The sequence below is a fragment of the Gekko japonicus genome, unplaced genomic scaffold (genome assembly GCF_001447785.1).
Source record: "Gekko japonicus isolate JY-2015 unplaced genomic scaffold, Gekko_japonicus_V1.1 scaffold336, whole genome shotgun sequence".
In the NCBI taxonomy this organism is placed as follows: domain Eukaryota; kingdom Metazoa; phylum Chordata; class Lepidosauria; order Squamata; family Gekkonidae; genus Gekko; species Gekko japonicus.
The window spans coordinates 172,920-189,978 of NW_015172014.1; the positions used below are offsets into that span (position 1 = coordinate 172,920).

Sequence of the window (17,059 nt, forward strand, 5' to 3'; positions counted from 1 at the left end):
AGGGAAAGGAGTTTGTGAGCCGCTCTGAGACCCCCAGTGAAGGGCAAGGTATAAATCCAATCTCTTCTTCACTCCTCCACTTGCAGCTGCTGGATGACCTTGGGCAAGCCACAGTTCTCTCAGAGCTGTTCTCTCAGGAGCAGTCCTCAAGAGATCTCTCTCAGCCCCGCCTACCTCACAGGGTGTCTGTTGTGGGGAGGGGAAGGGAAAGGAGTTTGTGAGCCGCTCTGAGACTCCCAGTGAAGGGCCGGGTATAAATCCAATCTCCTTCTTCTTCAAATAGCTAATGCTCTTTGGGCTTATTGCTCTGTGTGTGACTGTGAGGTTAAGGTGGCCGACTCCAGCCTAGGAAATGTCTGAAGATTTGCTACGTTTAAGTAAACCAATAAGTAGATTTGGGGGCACTGCCTGTGGAGGGGGGGACTTGGGGAGGGATTCCACCTGGAATCTGTGGTCCACCATTACAGAACCCAGCCTCCAGGTGGGACCTGGGGGCACCCCCCCCCTGGAATTACAGCTCACCTCCAGGCTAGCGAGATCGGTTCCCCTGGAGAACATGGCGTTGTACCCGACGGAGGTCCCCGTGTCCTCCCCAGGCTCCGCCCCTAAATCTCCAGGGGATTCCTAACCTGGAGCTGGCAACCTGACCCTTCCATCCCCCGCTGGTGGCCAGGGTGGATCTGGCAAGACCACTGAATCTGCCCTCTAAGGCTGGAGATTTCTCCAAGGGAAACTGATCTCTGCAATCTGCAGATCATCAGCTGTTCCTCTGGGCGACCTCCAGGCCCTAGCTGGAGGTTGGGAACCCTAAAGATCGCAAAGGTTCCCCAGTACAATGTCAGCCAACGGCTACGAGTGCGTCAGTCGCGTTTGCAGCCTGCCGGCGGAGCGCTTGCTTTAGTAAGTTTTCTTTTTCAGAATGGCATGGATTGGATTGCAACGGGTCGCACTTCTACACGGTTGCCATGGTGAACATGGCGGCCACCCTCGCCCAAGATGGCCGGAGAGGTCCGCGTGGGCCCACGCCAGGGGCAAAAAAGAAAAAAGTCTGCGCGAGACGCTCTCTCCCACCCGCTCTATGGTAAGCGACGAGCATGCCGAAGCGGACTTTAAGGGGCCAGAACGGAGTTTCCCCAGTGCGCATGCGCTCCGGCGCAAGCCGCTGCTGGAACCAGGCCCGGGGCCCCCAGCGCGCAAATGGCCGCAGTTCTAGGCGCCTGCGCGTTGCGATAGGTGTGGCCCTTCAGTGACGAAGCGGGACCTTCTGCGTAGGCATGCGCACCGAAGAGGCAACCCTCCCTTTCCTGCGTCGGGCATGCGCGCCGCGGTGAGGGGTTCCGCTCTGGTTGCCGCCCGCTCCTCCCCGTGGCGCGCGGCGCGCGTGCTCAGAGCCGGCCGGAGGCGGAGGGCGACCCTCTCTTGCTTCGTCACCGCCGTGTGCGCAGGCGCGGGGGGCGGTGCCTTCCTGGCCGCGGCCGCCTCGCGCTGGGCTGGGCGTGCGTAGTGCGCGTGCGGGGGGAAAAGGTGGCGGCGGCGCGGGGGGGGGAAGGGCGAGGGGAGGCGATAAGTGCGCGTGCGCACTGCGGGCTGGGTTGCAGCAGGCAGCGGCGGCGGCGGTTGAGCTCGCGGCGGGGGAGGGCGGGGGGGAGGGGGGATCGCTGTTCTCACCTCAGTTGTGAGGCTGAGGAGACTTTTTTCTCTTCATGGTTTTTATTCTCGTGAACAACAGAATCCATGTTTTGTGGATTCCCACTGTGTCGGTAATAAATCAGTGTTCCCTCCAAGCTGAGTTAGTGTGAGGCAGCTCACAGTATTTTAGCCTCCGGCTCACACATTTTTGTCTTAGGCCAGGAAGGAGGGCTCCAGAAGAGCAAACTGATTTATGTAGCAGCCAAATCGCTCGCTCACAGCTTTTAATGCCAGGAGCTCACAAAGTGGAATTTTTGCTCACGAGACCCCACAGCTCAGAGGGAGCATTGCAGCCAGTGTTCCCTCTAAGCCGAGTCAGTGTGAGCTAGCTCACAGTATTTTTAGCCTCCGGCTCACACATTTTTGCCTCAGCTCCGGAAGGAGGGCTCCAGTGCAGTGTTCCCTCTAAGCTGAGTCAGTGCGAGCTAGCTCACAGTATTTTTAGCCTCCGGCTCACCCATTTTTGCCTCAGCTCCGGAAGGAGGGCTCCAGTGCAGTGTTCCCTCTCAGCGGAGTGAGTGTGAGCCAGCTCACAGTTCTTTCGCCTCCGGCTCACACATTTTTGCCTTCGCTCGGGAAGGATGGGGCTCCAGAGTACACGACTTTATGCAACAGCCACATCGCTCGCTCACAGCTTCAATGCCCAGGAGCCCAGAAAGTAGGATTTTTGCTCACAGGACTCCGCAGCTCAGAGGGAGCCTTGGTGGTGGTGGTGGGGTCTCATTTCCTGGAGGGGGGAGGTCGACGGGAGGATTTATTTTGTGGTCTTTACAAGGGCTGGGAGGGGGTGGGGAGGCTGCGAGGAGGGAAGCCCGATGGAATTTAGGAAGCCCCTTTGTCTTTGGGGCTTCTCTGGAGCCGGACGAGACCTTTTAAGAAAAGGCACACCCACACACACCGGACTTCGAGGCTCTCTCTCTCTCTCTCTGTGTGTGTATGGGGGGGCTGCTGCAGAGCAGGGGGGCTTGCAGGGTGTCTCGGAGGGGCTTCTTGGGGCCCCTTTCCCAAGGGCCTTTGCTCACCGAGGGCCTGCAGGGTGCTTCACTGGGGTGCCCCAAAAGCCTTCCTGGGCGGTGTGTGTGGGGGGTGAGCTTGTCCTGGCCTGAACTTGAGCAGGAGGGGAGCGGTGTGGCATGACCGATTTGGGCGAGGGCTCTGGATCGGGCTGGGTTCCTCCAGGCGGAGGTGTCCGGGGCTTCAGAATCAGGCCGAGGCGAACAGCCCAGGCGGCAGGGGACGTGGAGGAGGCTGGGGTGAGAATCAAAGCTCTGCCTGCCTGGGGGAAGATATTCGCTATCTGCTTCCTTTTTTATCCCACTTTCCACATCCCCAACGGGGGAACCCAAGGTGGCTTATATAACTCTCTCCTCCTTCATTCTATCCTCACAACAGCCCTGTGAGGGAGGGAGGCCGAGAGTCTACGTGACTAGCCCAGGGTCACCCAGCCAGCTTCCCTGGCAGAGCGGGGATTCGAACCTGAGGTCTCCCAGGTCCTAGTCTCACCAAAATGCTCCCTCTAAGCTGTGGAGTCTTGTGAGCAAAAATTCTGCTTTGTGAGCTACTGGCATTAAAGTTGTGAGCTGAGCGATTTGGCCGCTGCATAAGTTAGTTTGCTCTGGAGCTATCCCTGAGCTAAGGCAATAATGTGTGAGCCAGAGGCTAAAAGCGTGAGCTAGCTCACACTAACTCAGCTTAGAGGGAACACTGCTGACCACTACACTGAATCTCGTGTGGGTGGGGGGCAGGAGAGAGCGCTCTGATGATGGGGATGGGCTCTTGGGGTACGGGGTTCAGGGGGGGTGTAGAGGTGCACGGTTCCCCTTCAGAGGGGCAGGCGTGGGTTGGGTGCGTGGAGGACTGGGGCCATCCGGTTGGTTGCAAGATTCGATGTCTTAATCTGGAATTGGGGGGGGGGTGTTTCCAAAAGGAACTGTGGCCGATCGAGTCGGTCCAGGACAGAAAGGACACTTTTTGTCCATGCGACTGAGGGGTGGGGTGAATGGGGCAAGAGGCTCGTCTGCCAGAGGGTGCCTGGGCAGGTGAGCAGGTTATTTAATTCCCAGGGAGACAGCCAACATGCTTAGCCCCCAGGTTTAGAGGTTTCTTTATTTATTAAAACATTGGCATCCTGCCTTTTCTCTTGGCCCGAGGCGGCTGGCAATAATCAGGGTGGAGAGCAGTGTTCCCTCTCAGCCGAGTTAGTGTGAGCCAACTCACAGTTTTCTAGCCTTCGGCTCACACATTTTTGCCTTAGCTCAGGAAGGAGGGCTCCAGAGCAAACTAGTTTATGCAGTAGCCAAATCGCTTGCTAGTAGCTCACAAAATAGAATTTTTGCACACAAGACTCCTTAGCTTAGAGAGGGAACATTGGTGGAGAGTCCCTTAAGACATTGAGAGAAGCTGAGGCCGGGAATTCCTCCCCTAATAGCAACTGCTGTATGTGTGCGGCGGTGGGGGGGAGGTGCTTCTCCCCTGGGCTCAGGGGGAATATCGCCCGTCATTTCCCACCCTGTGCACCTCGCCTCTGAGCTAGTGGGGGACGGAGGCAGGGGAGCGAATGGTGGCTGGGCTTGCCGTGCATAACAGAGACCCCCCCTGGGCCCTGCGTGTGCTTGGGCTGCTGCAAACTCGGCCGTGGGGCATTTTGAGCATATGGGGAAGAGAGAGAGCCAGTGACCAAGAGTGCTGCATCCAGAGAGGAGCTAGGTTTGTGTCCCGTAGCACCACCTTAGAGGCTAACGAGGTTTTCAGGGTTTGAGCCTTAGAAAATCAAGGGTTTCTTCCTCAGACTCTCGGAAAGCTCAAATGTGGGAAGTCTTGTTGGTCTCTGGACTCAAATCCAGTACTTCTACCGCAGCTCATCACAGCTCCTCTCTGAACCCATTCAGAGAGGGGTTCCCCCCCCCTGCCCCTTGTGCCGTTCTGGACGTGAGGTGGCTGTGCTGGGGTGCTGCCCTCCGCATTGAGCAGTGTGGTCCGTCCTGCTCCCCCCCCCTTCTTCCCTGGGCCATGTGGCTGGGGCTGGCTCTCCGCAGTGGCGGCTTAGCTGAATCATGCCTGGAGTTGGCAGGAAGCGAGGGAGTCTCTCTCTCCCAACATGTGGCACGGAGGGGAGCTGCTTCTCTCTCTCTCTCTCCGGCCGCCCGCTTGCAAAGTGGGGTAAAACTTCCTGCCTGGCTCCACAGCTCCCTCCCCCTTTTCCCTCTGCAAAATCGGAAGCACGTGGTCCTGCTCCGGTCGCGCTTTGGGGCTCTGGGCGGGGATAGGGCCGCTTCTCAGAAGGGGCTGTCATTCCATTCTGCCCGAGCTGCTATTATGGTTGACAGTTGTCCTAATCAATTATCGGCGCCCGGGGCAGGTGAGGAGTGGCTCGGGGGAGGGACCGGCTGCGGTGGTGGCGCTAAAAGCAGCTCCGGAGCTCCCTGGAGAAGGGAAATGAATCTCCTCTTCTCTCCCGGCGCGGCGGAGAGGGGTGGCCGCGTACTAGCAAGCAGCTGCAGCCCGCTCGTGCCTGCGTCTGCTTTGTCTGAATTCCTGGGGCTGGGCTGCATCACCTCCTCGGGAGTGCCGCCTGCGTCCCCCACCCCCTGCCCTGCTGGAAGATGGGAAGGGTTCTGGCCCCCTCTAGGGCCACGTCCCTGCAAGAGACCGCAAGGCCTGGGCTTTGTACACGCTGAATTGCAGCCTCCTCAGAAGCCCTGAGCAATGCTCCCTCTAAGCTCTGGAGTCCTGTGAGCGAAAATCCTACTTTGTGAGCTACTGGCATTAAAGTGGTGAGCGAGCCATTTGGCTGCTGCATACATTAGTCTGCTCTGGAGCCATCCCTCCGGAACAAAGACAAAAATGTGTGAGCCGGAGGCTAAAACACTGTGAGCCAGCTCACACGAACTCAGCTTAGAGTGAACACTGACCCTGAGTGCAAGAGGAAGTTGCAGAAGGATTTTGGTGGGGGGAGGCTTGGTCCCATTCCTGATTCTTGGTATGAAGGCAGAGAGCTACTTGAGCGGGGATTGAGCACAGGGCAGCGAGGATCCCGGGGCACCTGCAGCGGTTTATTGGGTATGAAGGCAGAGAGCTACTTGAGCGGGGATTGAGCACAGGGCAGCGAGGAGGATCCCGGGGCACCTGCAGGGGTTTATTGGCTCTCCACCTGAAATTCCTCCTTGGGCCCCATGCAGGGAGGGGGGAGAGGTGAGGGCGTGGCTTTCCTGGCTACCTGGAAGGTGTGTCTTAAGAGGAGACACACAACGCGGGAGGAAGAGCTGTGCTGGAGGGTGGAAAGCCAGGTGCTCAGAAAAGGTGGGTTGTGGGGCTTACTGGTCTTGACCAACGCTCCCCCTAAGCGGCAGAGTCTTGTGAGCAAAAATGCCACTTTGTGAGCTGCCGGCATCAAAGTTGTGAGCGATCAGTTTGGCTGCTGCATGAATTAGTTTGCTCTGGAGCCCTCCTTCCTGAGCCGAGACAAAAGTGTGAGCCGGAGGCTAAAAACTGGTGAGCTAGCTCACACTAACTCAGCTTAGAGGGAGCACTGGTCTTGACTGGGGAATGGCACTTGCTGCCCCTCCAGGGCCCTTCTGGGTTCCGCTACTTTAGGGCTTCCATCACTCATCGCAGTTCCTGGGGCAGAAAGCCTCATTCTTTACTGTCCTGGGTTTTGCAAGCTTCCTTTATATAGGAAGAAAACAGCAATTCTCGTGGGCCAGTGTTCCCTCTAAGCCGAGTCAGTGTGAGCTAGCTCCCGGTTTTTTAGCCTCTGGCTCACACATTTTTGTCTCCGTGCAGGAAGGGTGGCTCCGAAGCAAACTAATTGATGCAGTAGACAAATCGCTCGCCCACAACTTTTACGTCAGTAGCTCGCCAAGTAGAATTTTCGCTCACAAGACTCCACAGCTTAGAGGGAGCCTTGGCTAGTTTTTCCTGGCCATGAGCCACGGGCACAACTGTCTTGCAAGCCCCTGGGAGGAAAGTTAAGGAAAGAATGAGGCTCTGAATGAAGGAGGTGGCTTTTGCTGGGCTGCAGTCAAAGAGCTAGATTTGAGTCCGGTAACACATTGGAAACCAACAAGATTTGGGGGAGCTTTCGAACGTGAACGCTCCGGCTGTCAGATTCACCCTTCATTCACCTGCTGGCTGAAGTTGTCTTCGGTGCAGGGAGAGCCCTTGGTCCTTCGTCTTCGTCTTCTCTGTTCCTGTTTGAAAAGCTTTCTAACCTCCTGGTCCACCAAAATGCATCAAGCATTTTCGTCAAGATGAGTTCAGCAAGGGGCGTGTGTGTAAATGTGTCTGCGTCTGCTTCCTCAGGCCCCATCTCTGTTGCTGGCTTCAACACTGCAAGAGTGAGGGGTGGGGGAAGAGACGACCCCCCCCCGGAGAGACTGGCTTTGCTGTGGCTAGGTGAGGGCGAGTCATAGGGAGGGCTCCTCAGCAAGGCTCCCTCCAAGCTAATTCTACTCTGTGAGCTCCTGGCATTAAAGTTGTGAGTGAGCGATTTGGCTACCGCGTAAATTAGTTTGCTCTGGAGCCCTCCTCCCTGAGCGGAGACAAAAATCTGTGAGCCGGAGGCTAAAAAACCGTGATCTAGCTTGCATTAACTCAGCTTAGAGGGAGCCCTGCTCCTCAGTACTTCTTAAGGGATCCCAGTTCCTTGCTGGTGGTCTCCTGTTGCCGTCTTCATGGGTGGCATCTGGTTTCATGGAAAAGCTCCTTCAACACAAAGGGTGGGGCGTTGCTGACCAAGCAGGTGGCCTTAGAGGGGTGTTAGCAGGCATGTAGCTCCTGGGCACACAGGTGTTAGCAGGCATGTAGCCCCTGGGCACACAGGTGGGGAATTGGCTGCGTAGGGCAAGAGGTGAAAAGTTTGACCTGCGGCTCTGGATGCTTGGAGCCAGGTTAGTCAATGGCCACGTCCCAAGGGGAGTGACTCTTAAAGTCCTTTAGGGGCTGGTGGAAGCTCCTGGGATGTTTGGGAAAGCGCCGTGGGGAGGTGCTGCTGGGGAGGCCTGTCTTCAGTCCTGAGCAGTGTTCCCTCTAAACGGAGTTAGTTGTGAGCCAGCTCACAGTTTTTTAGCCTCCAGCTCACACATTTTTGTCTCTGCTCAGGAAGGAGGGCTCCAGAGCAGACTAATTTATGCGGTAGCCAAATGGCTCACAACTTTCATGCCAGTAGCTCACAAAGTAGGATTTTTGCTCACAAGACTCCACCGCTTACAGGGAGCATTAGTCCTGAGCTACACTGGAAAATGTCAAATTCTCAGATCTGGGCATCAGACGTTTTATTTTTTGCATTTTTTTTTAAAAAAATATGCGTTTGTGAGTGTGTGTGTGTGCACCTGGAAGTCATGGCGACCTCTGGGGACTGACCCCTGCCGGGGGCCTGGAGAATATTCAGGGAGGTGGCTGACTCCAGCCTGCCCCCGCCTCCCGGCCGCTGATGTTCCAAGGAGGTCTCCCATCCAAGGACTTGCCGGAGTCGAGCCTGCTCAGCTTCTGAGATCTGACGAGACCAGGGTTGCCTGGGCTATCCAGGTCGGAGCGGCGGCACTGGACTTCTTAGATACCCGTCCTGCGTGCCACTGGAATGCACCTCCTGTCAAGGGAGCAGTTGCCCAGTTGGCAGGCGAAGTGGCTGCTGCTTTGAGCCTGCCCTTCTCTCTGCCCGGGGTCAGTATGCCCGTGCCTGGATTTGCTTGACTCGTCACGCTGCCTTGGGAGCTCCGTCGTCGTCGGAGGCATCCTGGGACGCGTACTGAAGGTCACATGCAAGCCGTCTCCCTGCCCTGTGGCAGGATGCTACTTAAGGGCCTTGGGGCCATGTGGCGAGGAAGGCCCACCCGCTCCTCACAGTTTGTTTCCTGAAGAGCTGTGTGGCCCGAAGTGGCTGGCGTGGGGTGGGCCGAGTGGAGAACCGGCTGCCACGAGCCCTGAGAGCCCTGTGGCGTCTCCAGTCGGCCACAGAGTTCCCTTCACACGTTCGCCTGTGACTTCTCCGGACAGAAGTTGAGGTGTGTCAGACTCCACGGTCATGGCCTCTAGGAACTTACACATCCCCCCCTTTTTTTTATTAAAGCTGAGGTTCTGAAAATGCTAGGTCAGATGTCTGTTACAGTAAAACTGCTTCCTGCCTGGAGGAGGGTCGCACACAGTGTGCCGAGTTGTTTATGCCTAGTTCATGGGCACTTTTCCTCTTTCTGCTGCCAAGTGGTTTTGGGCGACCGGAGCCCCTTCCCACAGAGGCTGGTATCCCGCGGTTCCTTTCCTTCGATTCATCTTTTTTCTCTCCCCCCCCCCCCCCCCCTGACAGTTTTCGTAACACCTGATCCACCATGGCTGATGACCTAGACTTCGAGACCGGCGATGCCGGGGCCTCCGCCACCTTCCCCATGCAGTGCTCCGCTCTCCGCAAAAATGGCTTTGTGGTGCTCAAAGGGCGTCCCTGCAAGATTGTGGAGATGTCGACCTCCAAGACCGGCAAGCACGGGCATGCCAAAGTAAGTGTGCCTCGTCCCCCCGGCCTCAGTCCCTTCCGCTGTGGGCAGTGCAGCGGGGCAGGTGCTAGAGAACCAGTTTGGGGTAGTGGTGAAGTGCGCGGACTCTAATCTGGGAGAACCGGGTTTGAGTCCCCCACTCCTCCACTTGCACCTGGCTGGATGACCTTGGGTCAGTCACAAGTTCCTTTCAGAGCTGTTCTCTCAAGGGCAGTTCTGGAGAGAGCTCTCTCAGCCCCGCCTACCTCACAGGGTGTCTGTTGTGGGGAGGGGAAGCGGAAGAAGAGGAGATTGGATCTATACCCCGCCCTTCACTACCCAAAGGTGTCTCAGAGTGGCTTACAAACTCTCTCCCCCTCCCCACAACAGACACCCTGTGAGGTCGGTGGGGCTGAGAGAGCTCTTTTTCAAGAACAGCCCAAGGTCATCCAGCAGGTGCAAGTGGAGGAGTGGGGAATCAAACCCAGTTCTCCCACATTAGAGTCAGCGCACTTAACCACCACACCAAACTGGAGTTTGTAAGGCGCTCTGAGACTCCTTTGGGTAGTGAATGGCGGGGTAGAAATCCAATCTCTTCTCTCCTTTGTGCGTGAGTGTGTATGGGGGGAGGGACTTGCCCTGGTTATTTACTTGTTTCCTGTATACCCTGCCTTTTTCCCCAGCGGGGGAACCAAAGCAGCTCACAACACTCTCCTCTCCTCCACAACTCTTTGTGTGAGGCTGAGAGTGTGTGACTGGCCAAAGGTCACCCAGCGAGCTTCCGTGGCAGAGTGGCGATTCGAACCTGGCTCTCCTGGATCCTGGTCCCCCACTCTAACCAGTACACAACCCTGGTTATCCCCCAGCGCGCGTCTCGTCTGCTTCATCAGCCCACTTCATGCCCCAACGGGCTGGGCTCATACCCGCAGAAGCTCACATCGTGCGGTGGTGTGGCTTTTCCAGGAAAAGACGTTCCGATCCAGATTTGAAACACCGATAGCAAACTTTTAAGTCCCGCTAGCCAAAGAAAGCAGATACGCCGCCTGCGAGCGCCAGGGTTCATCCCCTGCTTCACGTCCCTCATTTAGCCCATCTAGCAGATTTGATTTACAGTCCTGACAGCTATAAATAAGTAGACTATATTTATATGTGCAGGGCAGAATATTTACCACGGAAAGAATATAGCATTGGGAAATTTGCTGTTCGGGGAAGTTTTTCGCCCCGCGTCACTGACGGCGTGTTAGACTGCCCTGTGTAGAAGGAGAGGGACTCCGGCCTGGGGACAGGCATTCTGACGGCTGACTCATGCTGGCTCATAGGAACGTAAGAGAAGCCAGTGTCCCATCCAGTCCAACATTCTGTCTCACACAGGGGCCAAAAATACCAGGGGCCATCAGGAGGTCCATCAGTGGGGCCAGGACACCAGAGGCCCTCCCACTGCTGGCCCCCCACAAGCACCAAGAATACGGAGCATCCCTTGCCCCAGACCGAGAGCCCCTATCTATACCTTGTGGCTAATAACCACCGATGGACCTCTGCTCCATAGAAGAACAGAAGAGAAGCCAGTGTTGGATCAGGCCAATGGCCCAACCAGCCCAACACTCTGTGTCCCACAGTGGCCAGAAATACCAGGTGCCATCAGGAGGTCCATCAGTGGGGCCAGGACACCAGAAGCCCTCCCACTGCTGCCCCCCCCAAGCACCAAGAAGACAGAGCATCCCTTGCCCCAGACCGAGAGTTACTCTCTATGCCTGGTGGCTAAGAGCCACTGATGGACCCCTGCTCCAGATGTCTATCCAGTTCCCTCTTGAATGAAGGGGAACCCATAATACAGGCTAGTAGGCTGCAGCCAAAAAAATTGGCCTGTGAGACCCATTGTGAGTGTGCGCTGCTCCCCTTCCTCTAACGCCCCTTGCCCCTTGTGGGGTCGCTAGATAATGAGAACAGAAACCGTAGCTGGCAGAATTCCCTCCAGATTGGCTTAATGGCGCTCCTCCTTTCCTCAGCTGCTTGTTTCTCGGCCCTGCCGCTGTGTGTGTGTGTGGGCTCCATTTCCTGGGCTCTCTCCCCAAGCCTCGGCCTGGCCGTGGGGTCTGTGGGACTCGTCCTTCCCGCCGAGTCTGAAAACTGTTAAAGCCTCTGCGGCTTGCTTCTCCTGGCAGGTGGTGCCTTCGCTGATGCCGCTTTGGCTCTGCCAGTTGGTGTGGGAGGCGGCAGCCCAGCCCAGCGCAGACGCACCAGCTCAAGCTCTCAGTGTCGGGCGTCCCTGATAAGGGGCCATCGTGGCGGAAGCAGGCCAGGCAGAAGAGGAGGGGAGAGACTCTGCAGGCCGCTGTTTAATTTTGGAGTTGGCCTGCTGTGGGTTTGGTGTTTCCAGGAAGGTGTTGGCCTCCAAGGGGCCGTGGCTCAGTGGCAGAGCCTCTGCTTGGCATTCACAAGGTCCCAGGTTCGATCCCCAGCACCTCCAGTTTAAAAGGACCAGGCAGGAAGAAGAGATTCCCCAGGTACCTCGCCCTTCACTCAGAGTGGCTTGCAAACTCCTTTCCCTTCCTTTCCCTTCCCCTCCTCACAACAGACACCCTGTGAGGTAGGCGGGGCTGAGAGAGCTCTTTCCAGAACTGTCCTTGAGAGAACAGCTCTGACAGAACAATGGCTTGCCCAAGGTCCTCCAGCAGCTGCAAGTGGAGGAGCGGGGAATCAAACCCGGTCCTCCCAGATTAGAGTCTGCGCACTTTACCACGGCAACAGACTGGCTCTCAGGAGGTGACGGGAAAGACTTCCACCCGAGACTTGGAGAGCCGGTGCTCCCCTTCATGGACCCAGCGTTTGATTGGGTGTAAGGCAGCTCCCTGTGTGTTCATGATGCGGGGAGGGCGGGCAGCTGGGGGCCACGAGGGCCGAGCGTGAGGCACACAGTGAAGGTAGGCTGAGCTGAGCCGGAGCACCGAGGGGTGGCTTGAGGTCCCGAGCAGGAGCAAGTTTCCTGGAGAGGGCTGGGCTCCAGTTCCAGAATGTCTTGTGAAGCTGCCTTCCAGTGGGGGCAGGGGTGTCCCCCCCCCAAGCAGTCCATGGTATCTCGGGGGGGGGGCAGTAGGAAGGCCTCTATGGCTCTCCCCATCTCCCTTTGGCCCCCCCAGAGCCTGCCCTCTTGGCCTGAGGCATAGTGACTGGCCCAAGGCCGATGGCCGAGCGGGACTTTGAACCCAGCCCTCCCTGACCGTCTGGCCACCAGTTTCTGAGCCGCGCAGCCGGTGAGTAGCCCGGCTGGGATGCCTAGCTAATTCTTTCTCCCCCCTCCCGCTCAGGTGCATCTTGTTGGCATAGACATCTTCACCGGGAAGAAATACGAAGATATCTGCCCTTCAACCCACAACATGGATGTGCCCAATATTAAGAGAAATGACTTCCAGGTAGGTGGGCAGAGGCGGGATGTGCGGCCGACCCGGGGAGCAGGGGCGGGCGTGGCTTTGGAAGAGGGTTCCGTGAATACGTTGAGGAGTCCTGGGCTGGCAGGAGGCATCTTTGTGGGCAGCCTGGGAGTCCTTTTTCATGGTTGCGGGGCTGTGCCTGCGTTGCCGCGGGTGCAGTGGGGTGAACTCTGCCAGTGGGAGGGGCTTTGAAGGATGCAGAAAGCCCCAGAGCCTCAGGACTGTTCCTGCTGGTCTCTGTGCCTCTGGGCGGGAGGTCAAAGTTGCAGGCGTGAACTGACCTGAAGGAGTGCTCCTGGGTCTGCCCTTCCCGGAGGACTGCTGGATGCTAGTGTAGCCCCGCTGGGGAGTGAGTGAGGGCGGGTGGGTGTCTGTCTGATAACTAGCAATGCTTCCTCAGGACAGCTGGTTTCTGGCTGTTGCCCTTTGGAGTGTGGCGATGGGTGTGGCTTTTCCCGGAGGCTGGCGCAGCAGCATGGGGTGAGGTGGGGAGGGGCCGTCGGCGGGCTCCCTGCTTACAGCGTTTCTCCCCCCTTCTCTCCATTCTCCCCATCCCCCCTCCAGCTTATTGGGATCCAGGATGGGTACCTCTCCCTGCTCCAGGACAGCGGAGAAGTGCGGGAGGACCTGCGCCTTCCTGAGGGAGACCTGGGCAAGGAGATTGAACAGAAATATGACTGTGGCGAAGAAATTCTGGTAAGGGGGCAGCTCTGCTTTCCTCAGCACCTTGGGCGGGGATCTGCACGACCCAAGGAGGGAAGATGAGGGTTGGCAACTTCCAGGTGTTTCCTGGAGCAGCTCTCCTACTATTACGACCAGTCCTTGGAGGACAGAGGTCAGTTCCCCCGGGGGAAACAAGTGCTTTAGAGCTGTGATGTCAGACATAAGGCCCGAGGGCCAGTCCGGGGCTCTTATGTGGCCCGTGAGCAACTAGTGCAAGAGAGGGAACAGGAGACTGCTTGAGGGGGCAGTGGGAGGAGCCACTCCGATTGTGGCTTCAGCATGGTTGAACAACCTCGTCTGCAGCAGTCAAGCAGCGTGGGAGCGTCTGCCCAGTGCTGCACCGCTGGCTCCCCAGTCCACCCATGTGGGTTTTCCTTGCAGTGAGGATACAACAACTGGGAGCTTGCCAGCTGCAGTCCTTTATACAGTTTATACCTCTGGTACCTGGCATTACATTTTATGGCACACGTGGCCTGGCCCGCTATGTCATAACGAATGAGTTTTGACACCTCTGCTTTAGGGGGGGGGGGGGCTCGGTGGCCTTGTACCCCAGCGAGGTCCTCTCCCCCCCCCCCCCGCCCAAATCTCCAGAATGGGAAACAACCCTCCCTTTCCTTTCAGATCACCGTGTTGTCTGCAATGACCGAGGAAGCTGCGGTTGCTATTAAGGCCATGGCTAAATAAAGGAACCACAGGTGAGTGCGGGCGGGGGCCCAGGGCCAGCTTGGCGGGGAGAGGGTGGAAGGGCTGAGAGGGCGAGCCCAGGGCTGGAGCCGCGCGACCTGACGGCTCTCTCTCCCCGCTTCCTCTCCTCCTGTTCCAGGGCAGCAGCAGCTCTACCTTGTTATGAACCAGAGAGGATCGCAACCCGCAGACTGGCTCGATTTGGCTCCAAACCACCCAAATCTTTTTTTTTTCTCTCTCCCTCTTCCTTTAAAAAGCAAAATCTCCCCCCCACCCCCTTTTGAATTAAACAAGAGAAAACAAACTTTTTATTTTGTGGTCTTTTAAAAAGAGAAAGCTGGATGCTGATGTATTCCTTTTAATTTTTTCTTCTTTTGGTTTGGTTTCTCTTCCTCTCCCCCACCCCACCCCACCCCAGTTCCTTCCCTCTCTCCGGTGCTAGTAACACTACAGCTGTTTTCTGGCAAGAGATATGTTGAGAATTTTGCACTTAAAGGAAACAATATTTAAACTGCTAGAAGGAGGAAAAAACCTTGCAAGAGACTCGTGTTTGAATTGTTCTTTTGGTTTTTTCCCCCCAAGCTTGACGCTTCTGTGCTGAGGTGGTGGGGGTGGGAGAGAAGTGGCCCCCCCTTGCAGGAACAACCGAAAACGGAGCTAAAGATCAGTGAGAGCTGCAGACGGCGCAGTCTTTACCCTGTCAGATGTGTTTGTTCTTGTGAGCCTTTCTGTTGAGGGGAGGTGGGAGGGGAGGGGCTGTCCCCCCCCCACGTATCTGAAGCTTTTTTCTCATGGGTGGTTGCAGCAGTTTGGTCAATTGTCTTGGATGGCTTCCTTTCCCACAACGCGGAGGTTACCCATTCAGTGTGGTTTTGGTATTTTTTTTTTTGGGATCACCGCTCTGGTTGCTGAGCTTGCTTAACCCTCCCCCCCTTCTTAATTCTTTCTAGAGCACATGAGCCCCCCCTCCCCCACCTGGAACTGGGGGGGCAGGTCCCTGCCAGGCTGGGAGCACGGCACCCCCCCCCCCAAAAAAAAAAAAAGGAGCAACGTACGGCTTGCCTGGTAAAGATGCACATTTTGCCCGAACCCAACCTGGGCTCCGGCCCCTGTCAATCATGTTCTATTTTCTGGCAGTTCTCTAGCACGACCCCCTCTTCCCCCCCCACCCCCAAGCCCTTTGTACTGGGTAACCAAGAGCTGTTCAAGGTAGGGATCTTATGGGGGAACCAACTAGCACCCCAACTGTTTCCCTGGTTCATATCTACCCCACCCCTGCTGTTGACGGGTCAGCGCTGTGGCCTCCTCCTCCCCTGTTAATCCAACACATTTGTTAATCAACCTCAATAAAAAAAAAACATGTTTAATATGAAAAGAGCTGGCTCCAGGTGTCTCATTTCCCAGGGTCTGGCCGGGGCCCTCCTGGAAAGGCTGAGGGGGTGAACGTCTCTGTGTGTCATGGGTCGCCTGGGCCGTTGGTGTTTCCAAGGAGCCAGGGGTGCTGCTGTGCCCCCGGCAGAATGGGCGCAGCACAGGCTGGGGAGCAGCCACCCCGCCTGCTTCCTCTGCGCTGAATTTGGCTGGTGCAAGAGAAGAGCCTCTTCTGCCTGTACAAGAATGCCTGGTGGGGGGAAGCGGGACGCCGAAGGGCGAGTGACCCTGGAGGGTTTCCAAGGCCAGAGATGTTCAGAGGGGGTTTGCCTTTGCCTGCTCCTGCGTGGCAAACCTGGACTTCCTTGATGGTCTCCCATCCAAATACTAACCAGGGCAAGTCCCGCTTAGCTCCCGGGATCTGGGAAGATCAGGGTAGCTTGCGTGTAGAACATGAGACGCCCATGTTCGATCAGGTCAGTGGCCCCTCCAGGCCAACACTCTGTGTCACGCAGGGGCCACCAGGAGGTCCAGCAGTGGAGCCAGGACACCAGAAGCCCTCCCACTGTCCCACCCCAAGCACCAGGAATACAGTGCATCACTCGCCCCAGACATAAAAACATGAGAAGCCATGTTGGACCAGGCCAGTGGCCCATCCAGTCCACCACTCTACAGTGGCCAAAAATACCAGGTGCCCTCAGGAGGTCCAGCAGTGGGGCCAGGACACCAGGAGCCCTCCCACTGTTGCCCCCCCCCCAAGCCCTTGCCCCAGCCTGACAGTTCCTATCTATACCTTGTGGCTAAGAGCCACTGATGGACCTCTGCTCCATATAAGAACATAAGAGAAGCCAATGTTGGATCAGGCCAATGGCCCAACCAGTCCAACACTGTCACACAATGGCCAGAAATACCAGGTGCCCCTCAGGAGGTCCAGCAGTGGGGCCAGGACACCAGAAGCCCTCCCACTGCTGCCCCCCCCAAGCACCAGGAATACTGTGTATCACTTGCCCCAGACCAAGAGTTCCTGTCTATACCTTGTGGCTAAGAGCCACTGATGGACCTCTGCTCCATATGCTTATCCAATTCCCTCTAGAAGCCGTCCCTGCTTGTAGCTGCCACCACCTCCTGTGGCCGTGAATTCCATGTGTGACTCACTCTTTGGGTGAAGAAGGACTTCCTTTTATCCATTCTAACCCGACCGCTCAGCAATTTCATGGAGTGCCCACGAGTTCTTGTATGGTGAGAGAGGGAGAAAAGTACTTCTTTCTCTACTTGCTCTATCCCATGTGTGATCTTATAAACCTCGATCCTGTCACCCCTCAGCCGCTGAGTTCTCTGTCCACCTTCCCAAGGAGGCTGCTTCCTTCTGGGGGTGCAGATTAACACACCTGCAGCGGACGACTTCCCAAAAGGCGCCTCCTGTTCAAGAGTGGACTGAAATAGAACTTCGGCAACCCAAAGGGGGTGGCGGGAAAGAGGGGTAAACCTGAAGGTAGCTCGGAACCCTCTGCTGCAGGCAGGATCCGGCTCCAGCGGCTTGTTTCAACTATCTGATGACTTTTCTATGTGCCACTGGCCTTCCTCGCTGTCAGTCTCTTCAGCAATTTGTGGCTAAGGAAGAGCCAAGCTCTGTGTGAATGAGTGGTGGTTGTGCGACCATGCTTGGGACTGCTAATTGGACTAATATTATTATTATTATTA

At 56.7% G+C, this 17,059-nt stretch overlaps 1 protein-coding gene across 1 annotated transcript; it reads left to right on the forward strand.

Moving 5' to 3' along the window:
- The first annotated feature begins 1,506 nt into the window (after window positions 1-1,506).
- Window positions 1,507-14,269, forward strand: EIF5A (eukaryotic translation initiation factor 5A). Its single transcript, XM_015420332.1, has 6 exons — window positions 1,507-1,632; window positions 8,990-9,176; window positions 12,458-12,562; window positions 13,145-13,276; window positions 13,925-13,998; window positions 14,127-14,269. Exons 2-5 carry the CDS (start codon window positions 9,012-9,014, stop codon window positions 13,985-13,987), a joined length of 465 nt encoding a protein of 154 aa, XP_015275818.1. The 5' UTR covers window positions 1,507-1,632; window positions 8,990-9,011; the 3' UTR covers window positions 13,988-13,998; window positions 14,127-14,269.
- Window positions 14,270-17,059: the final 2,790 nt, after the last annotated feature.